Genomic DNA, 19001 nt, shown 5'->3' on the forward strand with positions numbered 1-19001 from the left:
CAAAACATGAAGTGTGAGCAAACAGACATCTCACTGAATCAGAAGCCAATCTGCCGTTTGAAATAAATGAGACATAACACATATGCCTTTCCAATGTAAATAAAATAAGCTTCAAGAAAGAGTGACTAATGGAGGGATGGTACGGTTAAATGGCGTTTCCCATCCACCCTGACGAAGGTTAGACATTCTCCTGTTGCCCTCTAGTGTTGCAGAAGCAGAGCAGACTTCTCCTGCAGCAGAGCAACAGGTTTGTGTTTTGTCAGTTTTTGGTGTGTTAGAGCCGTACCGAGGTCGAAGGCGATAAGATGATGTTCCCAATGGAGGCTTTGAGCTCGTCGATGGTGGCTCGGTTCTGATGCGTGCCGTTGTTCGGCTGAACGGGCTTGATTTCTACGTGGAACTTCCTGGGTTCATCTTCGTCCTCTGAGTCGCTGGACGAATAGAAGGAATTTTCTTTGGCATGTGAGCAGAACAAAAGTTAAGGAGACAACAGGGACAGAACAGAAAAACTGAAAGAGAGATCGTCGACAGGCCATTTTTATTTAGTAACAAATAGTAACAATTCCTGGATGTCTTGTGAAGAGAGGGAACAGCATCAAAATTAGTGTAAAGGATATCGTTTTCATTGGCTTCTGGTCTGATACAGAAGCCCTCTGCATCAACTTGGGGAACATTCTGCAAAACACAAACAAAAAAAAAAGTTTAGAATCAAACTTTGTTCAATTAACACAAAGTTATTATAAATATATTGCATGTGTATCCTTTATAAATACATTTTAAAGTCACTAAATGATACCCAAATTGTATTTATCATTCTTACCATCTTGAAAAGGGATTTTATTTATTGTCAAACTACATTTAAAGTGATACGGTCAATTAGATTTTAGGCAAGAATTTTATTTCAAACTGATTTAAATTAGTAATAATTTAATTCAAAATACCGCTCATAATTAATTAATTCATTAACTGGCTAGCACATTTTATTCATTTATTTGTTGTTTTGTCAGGGACAATGCAAAAAATCATTATGACAAGTCACAGTAACATGATACAGATGTGCTGCATATTGGATTTATAGCCAAAGTTAATTTGCAGCCTCTGTCCCTGGTTGTGCTTTTCTCAACACAACATATCATTATCACCAAGAGTACATTAAATCGAAGTTGATTAAATCGAGCACCTAATAAATAATGACATTCTCATACATGTGGCTTGATAATCATAATATTTACATAACATTGCAATAAGTGTTATTTATATGTTTTAATGATTTTAACCAATTTGTTCTTTCTGAATATTAATCTTTCCCTTTAGACTAAAGTCAAAACTTTCAATTTAAAGTAAGTTTTTTATTTCAATTCAATTTAAATGTCACTTGTCATAAGTTCATAAGGTGTAGATCATGTTGGTGATAATAGATGGATAGCTCTTCTTTCAACTGGTGGCATTTTGTTCGTGAGGTTTTAAACAGACAAGAAGAAATCACTCCCTCATCTGTAGATTCATTCAAGTCTTTACCTCACTTACAGACTGCACGATCTGCTTTTGTATCTGTTTAGAAATGTATCTTCAACTTGCATTTAGTTTATATCATCCAGAGTAATAATTATTCCTGCACTGTTTTTTTCATTTACTTTTAAATCAGCTCACTTTTGCAATAACTGCACTGTTATTTAGCTCATGGAAGAGATTCAACTGCACTCCCATATGCACAGATTATTTTATTCTTTTGTGTCCTGGCATTTTTGTAATTGTTGTAGAAACTTCTGAATGCCTACATTTCCTTTAGGATCAATAATGTATCTTTCTATATATAGTGTCTAGAATTAAAATTCATCCGGTGTGTAAATAAGTAGTGACTGGCAAAATTTTTACAACTTTAAACCCACTGAAAATCATTTAATTCACAGATCTAATTCTGCAGCCACAAAGAGAAAGCACTGGAAATTGTCTAGATAAACTTCCACACATAATATTTGGCTGAAACACGTCTGAAAACAAGTCATCATGTGTAAAAAGAGAGCTTAGTGGTGCTAACATTTTTACAACTCCATTATACATTAAACATTTATATATGATACTTTAGAGGAGACATGGCAGTTAAAATAAGTTTGCACAAGGTATTGCATTGAAAGGAAATAACAACCCCTGTGTTTTTTTATTTCTGTATGTTTATAAAATTTAATTGCTTTTTTTTTAAATTATTTATTTAAAAAGTTTGTCTGTGTATGTGTTTCCATGTGTATCAGCTTGCTTACAGCATTCTGGATGTCTATGGCCCCGTAGTATCCAGGGGGAGCGCCATTGGCAGTGTTCTACAAGCACGAACAGAGAGAAATGAATGAATGAATGAATGAGCAAATCTACAAAACAAACAGGAAGCAACAGAGGGAGCGAAAGTGAAGAGAGTCACATGTTCAAGCTGCAGAATACAAAGCAGAATAACATGAACTAGGCACTTTTCCACTACCTCCTTCTGTTTGAACATAAAAAAGCTGAAATATAAACTCAAAGTTAATGAGAAACTGGTTGTTTTGATGAAAATTATACTCACAGCAGCTTCGACTTCTGTAGACTCCCTGGAATACAAAAGCATCATATCGTGATTAGAGATTATTTCATTTTTCAAACAAGAATATGTTGCATAGATTGTGTCAGTGGAAATCTTCACTCACGTAGAGTCTGTGTCCTTGTCTTTCCTACGACCAGGGATGCCAAATGGTTTTCTCTTTCTGGGTTTGGCACCTTAACACGAAAAACAAACCACCAAAATGACATTAAATCTGTTCTCGCTCCCGATATCTAAAGTATGAGATTTAAATCGCTTTAAAACATTCAAGATTCAAGGTTGCACGTGGGCCCAAAAATCTGTGAAGTTCCAAAAATATTATTTTACTATTAAAAAATGTAAGAAAGTATTAAACAAGCACCAGCTGGGTGTTTATACAGCTGCCTCTGAACAAATATTAACCTATAAACATGTTTTCAGTAGATTAGATTGCAAACTTTTATATCAATTAATGTTTTTTAGAATACCCCAATAAAGTTTGAGGTTGCCTGTGAGCTGTCATTTAAGTGAAGAAAAACATTTATCAACACCTCTATTTCCTATTTGCAATAATATACATATTAAGTTAAGAAATGTAATTAAAATCCATTAATGGGAGCACCTAAGTTATATGCTAGTGCACCTAAATGAAAAAGTTTGGCGCACTGTTGCAAACAGTGTTAAAAGTTAGCCAAATCTTTGGCTGGGATGTATAGAAAAAGTAAAATGTAAAATTGCTTTATACTTTTTATTATTTTTATATATTTAAACTTACTTAATTGAAATACCACGTGTTGTGTATTTGTTAAAATCTTAAATAAATGATAAGAATTACCTTCAGTAGCGATAGCTGCATTGCACTCCTCAAACTCAATGGGTCCTAATGAGACAAAGAAAAATTCATTTAGGTTCATTTGGCACAGAAAGGGTCAATGACCCACTGCTGCGAATGCTGTGAATGTACATCACGCAATAATCACACACACATACACACACACCACAAACACACTCTGGCAAATACACAACATGCAGTCTGGCGTGCCATACAGAGTGTGTGTGTACAAACAGGGCTGGGCTGGTCCCAGAGGGTAGACAGGGTCAATAGCGGAGTCAACTGTGTGTCTGGTGGCCCTCGCAGAGAATTGACACTCCCTCCTGGGAACACAGAGCGCTACTCTACGGCGAAGAGTCTTCCTCGCATATAGAAAACCCACCTGAGACAACGCAATCATCAAACAAATCTACATCAATGCGGGAGCTTTGGTATTCACAGAAAACAGCAGGTATTAAGACTAAACTCAGCTGAAACTAAACCTCCCCACATGGGACACGCAACAACTCGCTAACCCTATTACAATAAGACAAACAAGTCCAAGATTACACGCAGTGAAGTGTTTAAAGCCACATGGACAAATCTGCTCTCAGGCTTAAGAGATGCCCTTCTCCCCTTCCTCCTCTCTGGCATGCAAAAAATGACCAGAAAGAAAAAAAAACAGACAAACAAAAAAATACCACGGTGACCTCGATTATAAGATCACATTAACAAACTGTCATATCCGTACTCGCCCACGACCATAATATGACTCGGAGCAGAACCAGCCGTGGATTTGTTTGAACGAAAAATAACATTGCTTTTGGTTATACGGATGTGTCATTCAAATGACGGGAGAGTGGCGAAAAACAACTAAGTTTACACTTAATTTAATGCTCATCAATTATACACATTTACCTCCGAGGCCCCACACTTGGATTGTCACGCGTTCAAGTGTGCCTCCAGAAACCATTATGAAGGCCTTTCAAAGGGAACAGTGCCTTAACATACACTCGCACACACACTAAAAGCTGTAGGAAAACCAGAGGCAAGACATGCGATGTGTGTACATGTCAATCAGAGACATCCCGGAGGTTGGGCTGTTTGTGTTTGTGTGATCTTATCATCTTTTAGTCCATTAATCCATATGTTTTACTACAAAATTCAAACAGCAGTTGTGTGTCTCGAACTGGCTGTTTGACAGGAAACAACACCTCAAAGATCCAAAGATTTTTTCCCTAAAAATCCATGACCTAGAAGACATGCAGTCAGTGTCTGTTATTAGCTAGACAGATACACTGCATATAACTAGAAAGCTTAATAGCTTGCGAGATGAGCAGGAGGGAGAGAGATGGGGCAGGACCCTCTGGCAAGATTTCCGATACACTAACATGCCATGACCTGAAAACAACAAAGCTAATGATATTTTAACTGAAAACGTATACAGTAGCAGCGGTCCAATGCGCTCTCCCCAGAGGAGGCCAGTCGCGAGCAGAATTGACGCATTGTTTGGCGTGTGCAATGCCGAGTGAAGCGCAGGGAAGCGGCGAGTCACGAGAGGCATGCATCACGCCAAGTGAAGTGGATAAAGTACACCAATGACCGATCTACTCTACTGTGCAATATCGGGCCTCTTCACCGCCGGCGAATGCACAAAGACAGCACGAACGACTGCTTGTGTGTGTGTGCGGTTTTCATGCCAATCAAAACAAAATTGGCATGCTCATTCAAGAACTTGCTCTCATGGGAGGAAGCGGGAGAGACGGTAATTTCATCGCCGCTCAATTCGGTCACTGTACTGACATAAAACAGGTGAAGAATATCTGAACTCCTGAGGTTAGTCCTTTCCTGCAGAGGAAGCTCATAATCTTTATCCAATTTGACATCATCATTCATTAAATGCATCAGTTGTCAAACAAAAGAAGAAAAAAAAAAGGGGACCCAAAAGTGGGGAAATTACTGGAAAATTACGAATTGCATTCTTTATTCAAGCTCTGGGATGTTTAACAAATGCTGTCGATCTGAGTGAGGGCTCGGGCAGAGCAGGAACTCTTTGCCGCAAGCATCCGGCGATTGCATCTGACAATATTTATGCACCCCAACTGCAAAAAAAGTCCAAACACCAGACATGAGAATATTACCTAAATCTGGCCAGACATTAGGAACTGTTTAAACATCTCCTAAACAGACAGACGACTTTGTTTATACAGGGGAAGATGTTTCTTTTCTTTCTACTCTCTGTGAGGGAAGCATGCAGTCACGCATGAGCGGAGGATGGTTTTTTAAATTGCATATGCTTCACATGGCACTGGGAGTGGGAGGGGGGTTTGCGTGTCTGGCCCACCGCCAGTTGACAGCTCAGCTGGATATCGTTGAACACTCCGAACCCCCCTGCCTCGCAGCGTGTCACTTTGGGATTGTTTCCGCAATAGAAAGTTTATTCAACCTCTCTCTCTCTAAAGGCACTGGACCGGCCATCCGTTCAGCTATTTAATCAGGGGACAGACAGGTTATTTTTCTGACAGGGCCGGGGCTGCTGCGCAATCCCTAATGAACAGCTTGATACAAGAGGAATTTTCTGACCGTTTTTTTAGCCTCAATTAATTCTGCTGTCCAAACAAATGAAGGCCACCACTCCTCGGACGCAGCGTCTGGACACAGGGGTCACCGTTTGTGTACACACAAACACAGCAGAGGTGAACCCTTTGTGCCTGTGACCTGACGTAATATAGTACAAGTACATTGACGAGTGGAGTAATTGGATATTTACAACAGGGCTTTAAATTTGCTCACATGCATCAGGTTTCATGGACTGTTTACTATCAATAAATAGTGGACGGTGTAAAAAATCAAGCTTCAGAACTGCCCGAGTAAGTGACTAACTATCAATGAATGAGCTGTGTGTGCGTGTGTGAGAAAAAGAGGGAGGCGAGGGGGTAGAGCCGAAGGAGTCTGAGGAGTATTCCCTTGATTATTGTGGCATGGCAAAGTTTACACAAGAGTCATTGTTGAGCTCTGACCCCCTGAAAAGGTTGGTTCTGCCTGCTTAGTCTGCGAGCACAGCAAAGCCCCCCGTGTGTCACATGCTTACTGGAATGCCGAGCCTGCCTACCTTTACAGCAGATTACTATGATTGACTCTGATGGCCCTCTCCTACTTCTAATTGCCCCTCTCTATACACGCCTACCCTCCCCATGAGGCAAGAACAGGCAGAGGGGCCTGCTAATTTATTTAAACACGACACAGACACTAACATTTATCATTAGGATAAAACACATAAGGCTCCGGTGGCTTACCTGGTCTCTCCTTGCCCGTTCCTTTGCTCTCTGCCAGTTTCTGTATTAGGCTCTCCACCGAGGTGTTCTCGATGTTCCTCACGAATTCGTTGTGGACCTACGAAATACACAACAAAAAAACAAATGTAAATTTTAGTGATAGGAAACAACGTTGATTCACTGTAATATCCTTGTTTTTTTTTTATGATCCCTAAATGGACTTTATATAACTAGCGTTAAGTCCATTAGCTCGATGCTATCACATAATGGGAATTGCCATTAAAGTGCTAATGGCATATTTACTTTTTAGGATTTTTTTAACTATCCCTGAGTCGATTTTCTTTTTATAACTAGTCTAATTTTTGTGCTACTGTATTTCAAGTTAGTCAAATAAGCTGAAGAGTTCTGCTCTTCTGCTGCTCAACTGCACTAGAACTAATCTAAAATCCACATCCGTTTAGTGTTGAGATGAATAATTCACACAGTTAATTGCTGATCAGTTTATTCATTATTTGTATTTGCTGTAATCAACTAATGAAAAGGTTTATTATGGGCCATTTACTGGGCTCCAATTCTCTTACAGGTAATTTAATGATTGCATGTGCACTGACTGGACAGAGGTGTTTAACTGAGTGAGATTAAGTACATATCTCGGTACTGGCAGCACAGCCACATTCAAACTCACCAGCAAAGATAGATTGGCACGTAGTAAGTGTAGCCTGCATGAGGCATGCGCTTTAAGAAAGAAAGATCAACCTATAAGAAAGGTCAGAGCTGACTCCATCTGCTGAGGAAGCTCAGGTCCTTTGGAGTGCAGGGGGCACTCCTGAGGACTTTCTATGACTCTGTGGTGTCATCAGCCATTTTCTATGGAGTAGTCTGCTGGAGCAGATAGGAAGAGACTTGAAAAACTTATCAAGAAGGCCAGCTCCATCCTGGGATGCCCTCTTGACCCAGTGCAGGTGGTGGGAGAGAGCAGGATGATGGATAAGCTGTCATCGCTGCTGGTGAAGGAGTCCCACCCCCTGCAGGTCACTATCACCGCACTGGGCAGCTCCTTCAGCCATAGACTGATACACTCCAAGTGTGTCATGGAGAGGTACCCCAGGTCCTTCCTTCCTGCTGCTGTCAGACTCTATAATCAGCACTGCTCCCAGTAGATCTCACTGTGCACTGTGCAATAAAAACTCTATACATAACCCATTTCTCATTTTGGTTTGCACTAACTGGGCAATTTTCATACTCATATTTATTATTTGTTAATAACAATACACTGCCACACTTACACTGTTTGTATTTGTACATAGTATGTATATACGAGTCTACTTCTATTTCTTACCTTTTTATTATATTGTTTATTTTTTACTATTATTATTGTTCATTGTAATATTACTGTCCTTTGGCTGCTGTGACGCACAAATTTCCCCGTTTGCGGGACTAATAAAGGAATTCTGATTCTGATTTATCAGGCGAGCTGTTCAGGCTCGGGGTTCAAATTCACCATGTAGCCTTTGCTGCATGGAGTAAAAATATGGCTGTCATAAAAACTTTTATTTTGAACCACAAGAAGTTCTTTATTTTCTTTTTCTGATATTTTCTTAAATTTTTCTTTGTTCAAGAATTACGGACAACAAAATAATCTTCACTGCTTGAAGCAGTCTGTCTCATGTTGTGAGTTTTCACAACCAATAGAATAATAAACGCATCAGACTTTTTGTTGGATGACGGATTAAAAAAACGCATATGAAGGGTACGTGTCAAGAGTTCGGTGTGATTTGTTTTTGATAAACAGCGTATGAGACAAACGCAGTTTGTTCCCCGCTAACTCCCACCGCTTCGCCTTTAGTTGATATTTATAACATTTCTTTTTGTAATTGGCCTGTGGGAACACACTGTACTTTACTGTCATTCTATTATGTCAGGTTGAATCATTATTGTTGGCACAGAGGCCTGCTGTTACCCTTTGGGCAGTATCAGGGGAAAGATAGTGTTTGTTTGCTTGTTTGTTTTGGATGTGTATGTGTGTCTACTGAGGGGGAAGTGAGAGCAATGTATAGGCATGGGGATGAAGAACAGCAGCTCACTGCCATCTCACCAAACCATTTAGAGGTGCGTGATACTGTAAGCTCGGAGTGGCTCCACCATCAAACAAACACACACGCATACACACACATATGTGTCTGCCCCCCGGGCCCCTGTGGCGAGGTGGAGTGCATTAGCCTTCTGTGCCCAGGCAGGAGAGGATGTTGGGTGGGGGGGGTTGATGTGGGTGAAGGTGGGGGTGGGTGGTGAGGAAGTATGCTCAGTGCAGCACACGCGATCTGTCAGGTGCTGCTGCCACGACAGAGGTCATCAACCTGCGTGGCCTGCTCGCCTCTCAACATACACACTCACACGAACCTGGGCCCGCGGAGACTTTCGACCACATGCTCAAAACATGTATCTGCCTTCAAGGGATCCTCACACACACACACCAACAAACACACATACAAATGCTCACTTACAAAAACAAACACAGCACGCAAGGTAACAGACACACCTGCACCTCTGTGAGTTTAAAGCTCTCTGCACTTCTTTCAACTCTATTTGAACTTAATATACCGATATACTGTGTTTTCCTCTCTTCACACTGCTCACTTTTCCGCTCTCATCCTTTCATTCCAACCGTCTTATCCTTCATGCCCAATGAGCTGATACTGGCTGACCACTGACATGGTTACTTTTTTATTTTAGTGACACCTTCAGTTACAGGTACACTTCCTTGGAATCGCTCATCTCTGGTGGTTTACATGAACATCGACCCTCGATTGACAGCAGCTCTCGCACTGTACTCATTTAAGAGAAGTATAATTATTGCTGCTGCATTTCCATCCCTAAAATTCCCTCGTGTACTAGTCAAACTCCCAACTCCTCTGTTGAGCTGGTGGGGGTTTAAATGGCCATGTCTCCTCTGATAAACCTTCACACATGGAAACCCAAGCCATTCCTATTCATCTGTCCCTCACCATTTCCTAATAATGAACGGCATCAGTTTTGTTTGATGATAATAGTTTTTCCTCTCTTTGCCATAGAAGGAGCAATAAAATATATTTGAATGGCTTATAATAATGGTAAATGTTTATAGAGACACTAACAGTCGTAACTAAAAATGTTTTACTTCGATGGTATGTCAAGAAAAATTTTGATTTCTTAGCAAGTAATGTGATTAATAACATTTCTTCCTACCTAAAGACAGCTGCTAAGAAATGGCTGATTATAATTAACAGACCTAAATTGAGCATAATGAACTTGTGAAAAACATTTCAAGACATCTTCGATTGTCATACAAAGCTACTAAAGTTTGTTAGCATTGCCCTGCTGTAACACTGACAGACTCATGATGGACAGTTTATATAAAAAAGGGTCAATTCTGATGCAGCAGCACCGGAGTTAAAATATTGTTCTTCCTCACAGTCTTCCTCACATTACACTCAAATCCACTCAACCTCTGACAGTTTGATGGGAGATTCAGGTGTGTCATGGTAGTAGCGACCAATGTAGCCTGGAGCAGAGACGAGGAGCGGGCTACAGAGGTCGGGTGATCCCACTTCTATAGAACTCCTCACCCGCAGATTGTTTTCACTGTCAGACTTGCTGTCTTCAGACCCCAACTGATGTTACCTCAGGTGATATCGCTTGACCAGATTTTGTGCATCCTCCTCTGAAGACATGACTTTTTCACATGTGCAGCAGAACTCCACAAGGTTTCCCTTTGACCACTATCAAGGCTGCTTGTTTGTTTTTTCAGTTTTCTCAGTAAGTCACTACTGGCAAGAATCAATCAAATATTATGGGATTAATCTCAAATTGTTTAAATAAGTCATTAAAGCTAGACAACTTTACCCAGTTTACACAGCACAAAGGAAGCACTTGAAAAACACCACAGAGTTTCGTTATGTGCGTATTGTTATGTTAGCGTGGATTTAGAGAGATGATAGTTCAATGATCTCCTTTGATAAATGAATGTCCTTGTTTACCTTCAGCATATCTGCACTCCCTTAGCACATGTACAGAAGGGAACGTTTTGTTTACTTTCCTTTTTCTTTAGAGAGACAAAACTTGTGTTGTAATTCTTCACTCCACTCTAATCAGAGTACAATTAATGCATTTGTATATGTGCTTTTTCTAAGTAACTGTACAAGGTGTGTGTGTGGGGGTGTCACTCATTGCTCTGCTCTTTAAACTGTTGGAGCGGTTTTACTGAACAATCTAGTACCGTATGAATAATTCAGTTGGGCAAAATGCAAGAATAGTAACTGAGTTTCAGAGGTTAATATCGTTGCTCAAAGAAAATAAAGGCTGAAATGAAAGGTGGTGCAAACTTCAATAAAATGACTCCCGACAGCACAGCACAAGGGCTGTATGTCTTCAGTGTGTGGTTCAAAGTGTGTGTGGATGTCTAACTGTAACAGCCCCCACATTATTTTATATTTTGAATGCATATGTATGATTTAGTCAGACATTGTGTGTGTTTGTCAGTATGACATGTCTGTGGGCTTAGTGACGAAGCAAAATGTTGCAGAGCTGAAACTGGTCACAGCCTCCTTCGCCCTCCTCTCTCTCTTCCTTCTGCCTCACCCTTGTGATAAAAAATATTCTCAAGGTACCTCAGAACCTAGTTTGAAGATTTTTTTTTTTTAAATCACCAAATCATAGTTTCTTTGACTACTGCTGTTTTTTCGTGTTTGGAAGGCTGACCAGTCGGCCTTCGAGCAGTATCTTAATTTGGCTCAGCAACAGGCAGCAGCACTGCCCATCTCCTGCTCAGAAGCAGGAACTGTGAGGCTGAATAACCTGCGGTAGCCTGTCGCTCCGCATTCTTTCCAACTTGCCGCACGAGCTGCAGTCCGGACTGAGAGGCTGTTGGTGGAGCTGCGTCGCCCTCTATGGACAATAAGAGAACTGCAGCAGCACTGAGCAGCTTCAGATTAATGAGCAGGGCAGCAGAGGGTAGTTAGTCTTCAGTTATTCTATGTGGCACTGGTAAGTATGATTGCTGAATAAATAACTCTCTGGTTAACATTAAATGCTGATTAATCTAGCTGTGAACGATGTTTGAAAACCTTCACAAGTGGACCTGATCGAACTCCCATTTTCTCAAACCAAAACACTCTGTTACAGACACAAACAAGCCTGTGCCGCACTTTTAACTATCACACACAGTATTTGGCAAGTGTTTGGACTTCTGGAGGTGTTTTAGATAGGCTGAGAGGGAGTTTTGATCAGTTTTTAATTGCTTGGCATAAATGGCTGAATGGACCATTTCCTGGTTCTCAGTTAAACGATTAGTGAGATCAAAGACGACACTAATTGATATGACACACAGTGAACCCAATGAGCACAGCCTCAGGTCAACAAGACACCTACTCCACCCACAGGAATGCTTGGGAGTACGTATGTGCGCATGTGTGTGTTTGTGTGTACACACTCACCTCTCCTATTTGAACGTGCGTCTCGTCGACAGACTGCGAGTACGACTGAATGATCGTCTTCATGTGGAGGATGTGGTTTTCTTCAATGTCCTGGAATCTCTGCAACACATGGAGAGGAAGGTTATGGCACGGTGGTGCAACAAATCAAAGACTAAAATGGGACAGTTCACCCCAAAATCAAACACATATTTTACCTCTTACCTGTAGTGCTATTTATCAATCTGGATTGATTTATTTGAGTTGTCTAGTTTTATAGATATCGGCTGTAGAGATGTCTAGCCTCTTTTGAAGATAATGAAACTAGATGGCACTCAGCTTGTGGTGCGCAAAACGACAAAAAAAACAAAAACATTTTAAAACTAAAAGGTCATTTTCAAGATACTCCACAGGCCCTCATATCTGTATACATTACGATATATTTTTTTGCAAATTATGTTGTGTGGCCTGTCCTCCTTCAGGTCACCCCGGAGGAGAGGAGGTTGTGTGGGTCGGGCACCACTTGGCCTGCTCAGTCATCCTCCTGGATCCAAACTCTTCACACATATTTTAAAAATCTTCTCCTCTGTGGCTCTTCCTGAGGTTTCTTCCATTTTCCCTTCATTCTACTTGGGTTTTTTTGGAGGAGCTTTCCTTACTCGAACCGATGGTCTAAGGACAGCGGGTGTCATAGGTACACATTGTAAAGCCCACTGAGGCAACGTGATTTATGATTTTTGGCTAAAAAAAATTGTCTTGACTTGTTTTATGTAGGAACTATTTTCCTCTACCAACTACACCCACCAACTGTATCACCGCACAGAGGGAAGCTATATCTACTCATGGACTAGAGTCCATTGGAGTTTTTCAAATGTACTTTTTTGGTGCTTTGAGCATCTCAACCCCAGCGCCATCTAGTTCCATTTTAGTCGAGAGAAGGCATACATCTCTACAGCAGATATCTCCAAAATCAGCAACTCACACCAAATCAATCTAGATGGATAAATAGCACAAATAGCTACAGTTAAGATGAAAATCTTTTGGTGGTAACTGTTCCTGTAACTGAATGCTGACAGTTCTGAATCATCCTGTCAAATTGTTTTAACAGGCATGAAAACAAAAATAAGCATAAAGGACAAAATGCAGCTGAGGAATCTTCACTTCCTTATTCTGTCCCCGCTACTTCCTGTTTGTCTGTTTGGGTGGTCTATGGTTCTCACAGTCGCACACAAAGACACACACACACACAGACACACACACAGACACACCTCTTCCCGTAAGATGTAAATGGCTTTGAGCAGTAGTCTGGTGCACATCACAACCTTAAATGCTGGTATTTACTTCCATTTAAGTCTGACTCTGGGGTTGACCAAAGAGAATGAGTATAAATAATCATAAACTGGAAAATCACAGTGTGGCTGGAGAGGAAGACGAGCCTCTCTAACCGCAAAAACACACAGATGAAGAGCCACTCACTCCTGCATCTACACTACAGAGACACAAATAAAGACTAAGCTTTTGTCATTTCACCGCGATAACAGCTAGCATACGTTCACATGCAGACACACCCACCCACCCACAGACACACTCAGACAAAGAGAACACACATGTAGGAGTGATGTCAGAGAGCACATGTGTTCAGTGTTTATAACTCCACATGTGCAGCGTATTGAGATGAGCCGTAGACTGTGATCCCGGGGGGAAGCAGAGCTGCAACACTGCTTTCTCTGGGGGGAAAACAAAAAAAAAAAAAAAGAAAATGCTCGGCTAACTGGAACCATTTCTGGTGGCGGAGCCGCTGCGGTGCAGGAGGATATGGAGGCCAAATACTGTTGATCTGATTTTAATTTGGAGTTTATCTAATCAGTCGTTCAGATGGATCCAATCAGGGCTTTCCACTGCGATTCCGTTGCAGAGGAAAAAACACAATCTGGAGATGATACAGGGCACAAAACGTGGAACACACACTCGACGGAAAGATTACACAATGAAAGTGTTGCATACCACAGCGACAGAGTTTGAGAGCACATCTTTCATTAAAGGCGCACACAAACAGAGGGGAGGTTTAATCTGATATACCTGTGCAGTTTCTGCCATCTTCTGTTCAAACTCTGACTTCGCTGTGGCATATTTCTCCACATATGACTTGTAGGTCTCTGTGGCTTTTTTGGCTTTCACTCCAGCCTGCAAAATATAAACAGACAGATAAATGGCTATCATTAGTTTATACGCTTCACACAATGGGCCTCTGTTTTCCCAGATCAACTGAAGAAACAGCAAAGGAAAGCGAGCCCCGTTGTACATCTGAAGGCAAGAAGCTTTTGGGATTAAAGTTTCTGTATGGAGCGGAGCGTTACGGCACTTCATCATGCCTTATTACCATACGATGATTATGTGGGTGCGTGTATGTGCGAATGTGACCTCCCACCTTGTCCACATCTCTCTGGGTGGCCCCCTCTTTGCGGAGGCGCTCCTGCTCCACGGTTTTGGCATTGTAGATCTCCTTGGACTTCTGCAGAGCCTGAGAGGTGGTCTGGATGTTCTGAACGGCCTCCAGGGTGGACGCCACCTCCTCTTTTGTCTAGCAACACACAAATGTTTTGTGTAGTAACTCAGCTCACACCAGGCTGAATAATAAGTGTAAGTGTCACCCATTGCTCTGCTAACTATAGAGTTGAATCTTGCATAGTTTGACGTTTACATAATACAACACTTGTCCTGGAATCCCCCTTGTTTATTATGACAAAACAGACACAATTTCAGTGTAGACAGAGGTCTTTTATTACTCTGATAAAACACTAGTGCAGTTCCTCTGCGCGCAGTACAGCAGATGCAGTTAAAACGATATAGAGGCTATTAAAAAATGGATATGACTCTGCATTTGTTCCATCTGTATAGCTCTTTACATCGACTTACTGGAAGGACATAAAAAGAGAAATATAATCAAGGAATAATAACTTTAAATCTCAGTGGCCTCAGTAAGTCTGGTCGTTCGTTTAACTCATCATCATCATCATCATCATCACTGAACCCTCTTCGTTGCTCATTTTGACACAGTTACGGTATAATGTAAACATCACCACAGAGAGCAGAACTGAAATCCTAAATTATGTACTAATTTCGAGGCCCTCCTCCATGACGGGTGTTTATTTTTCATTATTCACACCGCTTAACTACAGTTTGCACTGCGTCTGCAAGCTAGCCAAGACAAACAGTGCAGGGAGGAAGCGGGGAGTGTAGGGAAGTGACAGAGAGAAAGTGTGACAGCCTTTTTGTCATGCTGAAAGCACAAACACGGCTCCACCAACCCCAAGCTCCTATTTTTTACTTGGTGTTCTGTGGCTTCATGCATGAGATACGAGCTGATGGTGTGCTTCAGCAGCAGGGAAGAAGAGGAAGAGGAGTGAGGTGAAAAAAAAAAAAAAAGTTATACAATAACACTGCACGCCACGATTTCATAGCATGGAATCAGCTATCGAATGATTTCCCTTTTTTTGTGGATGTCTGTACCGTTAACTTCTGCAAAACAACTCGACATAAAACAGGGAGGTTAGAATAGGTCTATATTTAAACAGTTAGTTTTCCTAAAGAAGACAATCTTGTGGCAACACTAGAGCATTAAACTACGTGTGATAATTGGGAGAAACACATTTCGAGGGACAAACACATGTGGGCAACTTTTATTAGAGCCGGGTATCAGATGTCAAGAGTTAGGGATGGGCGGCCGATAAGTCAATACTAACCATTATCAAGCGTATTTTCCAAATCTTTTCAATACTTTTGTGTAATGTTTGTGCCAAAACAGCCCTGACAGATTTAGCTTGCCTGTGTTACTTGACCGAGAAAAGCGTGCCGCGAGAACTCTGCATCAAACTTGTGAGAAAACAAAGGCAGAAAGGAGACATAGAGTGGTGTGTGGCTACTTTTCACCTGCAGATAAAAATACAGCAAGATGCACCGTTTGCGGCAAGAAAGTGCAACAGAGCAGCAACATGAGTGACGGCTTAAAACATTGAATAACAACACAACTGTAAAGTTATAAGGAAAAAATAAGAAAATGCTCAAGTGTCCTGCACCACCCTCAGTCAAAGCACGTCCAAGTACAGGCAGTACTGTTATAAGTTATTACCGTTATTACACCTTTATTTAATTGCACCTACATTTGCTTTTGTAATAGATCTGTTATGCCATATGTGTCATGTGATATGCATTTAAGTGTGATGATAAAGGAATGATTTTTTTTTATTCCTAAAAATGACCATTATTTTGAAAAATCACATCACCATGTTTAAAATGATCAGTATCTGTTCTGTTAGAAGTTTAACAGAAAAATATCAGCATCATAACAAATTAAAGAAGTTTTGTATCGGCCTTCACATTGGCCACCTAAAACAGTAAAGGCCCTCTCTAGAGTCAGTGTTTGGTTTGTCCATGCTGGGCTACAGTAGAAACATGGAGGACTCATTTTCAGTAAACAAAAACACAACAATTCTTAGTTTCAGGTGAATATACACTGATGAAAAGATAATTATATATATATTATTTTACATTTCTCCCGGTAGATCCTAAATCCTACATACTGGATCTTAAATAAATACTGTTCAAACTTTTGAGAACTTGAGCTAATGATAAAATATCGTATTCATACCAAAATTCAGTTACCAGTGGTATAAAAACTAATAATAAGCCACAGTTTTCCCGAATTCTTCACCCCCTTACCTTTTTGTGTGCTTTGGCCTGCTCTTCCACGTACTTCTGAACCTCTTTTATAAGTTCCTGTAGTTTCCTCACTAGCTCCATGTGACAGCTGGCCAGCTTCTCTGTCGAGCTCTTGAACACATCCCAGACTGGAGCAAAAGTCCTGGGATAAAGGATGACACTTCAGAGGCTGGAACGTGGCAAAGCCCTCTGACATGAATTCATACTGGTCTGTTCTTGTGAAAACTAGAACACGGGTTACTAAGGTTGGAATGATTCATTGATTCATCGTCATTGTATCACGGTACTACGATACGGACAAAAGAAGACACTTGAGGACCTCATTTTTCACCATTTTCTGATATTTTACTAATTATTGGAGAAAAAAAGACATTAATAGACAACGAAAACTGTCATTAGTTGCAGTTGTACTGTTTACACTCACCCGAGCTGAGAAAAGTTGCCGGCTGACTTGGCAAGTTTGGTCATGGACCTGGCATAGGCCTCTTCAATGGTGCTCCTGGGACAGAGCAAAAATCCAACACACATATTTATAAACCCTAATAAATTATGACAAACAACAGCTTGATTAACCCACAGTTGACAGTTTCATGGGTAAGTCAGTAAGGTCAAGATAACAATTCTTCCTTTAAAAAACCCTTTTAAAGTGTAGTATTACAAAGTTTTCCAAAGTTTTTGCAACTGGGTTATGGCTCAAACAGGGCACGCCACTGCACAAGCTGAAGATCTCAGCCAGAAAACACCCACTTAGAACTCCCAACATAAATGTTTGACCACACGCACCGTGTGTGGGCAAATAAGTGTGGCTTGGCATGTGATTTGTTCATAAACCTCATGTTGAAGCTGACAGAGTATGAGAGCTAGTGTTTGGATTCCCTGCTTCTCTCAATTTCCCTTTTTATTCCCTCATTCTGCAGCAAAGTGACAGGAGTTAGAAATAAAAACAAAACCGAACAAAAAAAAAAAAAACATGTGGCATAGTGAAAGCCTGAATTATGCATGTCTCATTTAGCCAGCCTCTCTCTCTCTCTCTCTCTCTCTCACTCCCCTCTGTACAGTTACTTCACAGGAATGAGGTCAGCCAGGGGGAAACAGGACAACCGTGCACACACACACACAAATCCATCATAAACACACTGGTACATATAGACAAACAAACAACCAAACAAACTCACACACACAGCGCAACAACACAGAGGATGGGAGAAGCTAGAAATGCATTTTTAGCCCTCCACATGTGCGTGTGAGCCCAGAACGGCAGGTTATTTTTATACTTTATCAGGTTGTAAATACTGCCAGGAGTAACATCTGCCAACATCTGAACCAGAGCTCACAAAAGTAGAAGTTTAAATTGTGTGTTGGGCACTGCAGGAAATTATTATTCTTCACAAGTCTACAGTTGTATTAGTCTCACACGTCCCTTTTGACCTCGTATACAGAAGACGGACGCACATGACCACACCGCTGCTCAAAGTGAACTTGACAGACTTGTTTCTAAATATTGCGTTCCTCTTTCATGCTTGCAGCTGGAGGGTGTTTTTCAGCTGCTCCACTAGATACAGTCCAGAGGAAAAGATTGTACTTCATCTGAAAACTTTATTTATTAAGTTACTCTGCAAATAAAGATTTGTGATGATGATGGGTTGTTTTATGACAGTTGCTATTGGGTTGGGCTTAAAATCCATAACCTAAATGGGACTTGAGGCAGAGATGGTCTTGACTTGATTACAACCCTGTGGTTTAAGATATGTTTAGCTATCTCTTTCATTCTATGTGGTCAGGACTAACAATTTTTTGACCACATATGGTCTCCTCTAGATGAAGAAAGTCGACCTTGTTTTAACTGCGGATAATCTGGAGTGTAAAGCTTCTACATGAGCTTGAAAACAATAGTTTGACTGAAAAATCCTTCAATAAATAAATATTAAGGGACTTTTAAGCAGGTTCTGAGTATGTAATGTGCTCACACTTGAACAGTCTCAAAATAAAGAATCCTCAAAAAGTAAACAGAACTGTAAATAATAAAGTAAATAAATAAAACAATAAATCAGCTGTTTCTTTTGTGGGCTGTTGATAGACGTTATTCTCCCATAATGCGATGCATAAAAGACATGCTGTGTGAATTACAGTTGAGAGATCGAGAAAAGGCCAGTATGTGAACCTCGAGTTAAGATTATTTTTAGTTTTCTTCAGAACACTTC

The 19001-nt window shown here is 40.7% G+C and overlaps 1 protein-coding gene across 5 annotated transcripts in view; it reads right to left on the reverse strand.

Moving 5' to 3' along the window:
• The window catches only part of fcho2 (FCH and mu domain containing endocytic adaptor 2), a gene marked incomplete at its 5' end in the record, with an annotated part of 50921 nt that overhangs the window by 18870 nt on the left and 13050 nt on the right, over positions 1-19001 (reverse strand). For all 5 annotated transcript variants that reach the window (XM_084382359.1, XM_084382358.1, XM_084382357.1 and 2 more), the window contains 12 exons: positions 287-460; positions 616-675; positions 2259-2315; positions 2555-2579; positions 2676-2745; positions 3384-3428; positions 6656-6752; positions 12106-12204; positions 14161-14265; positions 14510-14662; positions 16801-16942; positions 17225-17299. In XM_084382359.1, the coding sequence (XP_084238485.1) occupies positions 287-460; positions 616-675; positions 2259-2315; positions 2555-2579; positions 2676-2745; positions 3384-3428; positions 6656-6752; positions 12106-12204; positions 14161-14265; positions 14510-14662; positions 16801-16942; positions 17225-17299 (1102 nt within the window). The remainder of the gene's footprint in view (positions 1-286; positions 461-615; positions 676-2258; positions 2316-2554; positions 2580-2675; positions 2746-3383; positions 3429-6655; positions 6753-12105; positions 12205-14160; positions 14266-14509; positions 14663-16800; positions 16943-17224; positions 17300-19001) is intronic.

The sequence above is a fragment of the Pagrus pagrus genome, assembly GCF_965226575.1.
Source record: "Pagrus pagrus genome assembly, chromosome: 19".
NCBI lineage: Eukaryota > Metazoa > Chordata > Actinopteri > Spariformes > Sparidae > Pagrus > Pagrus pagrus.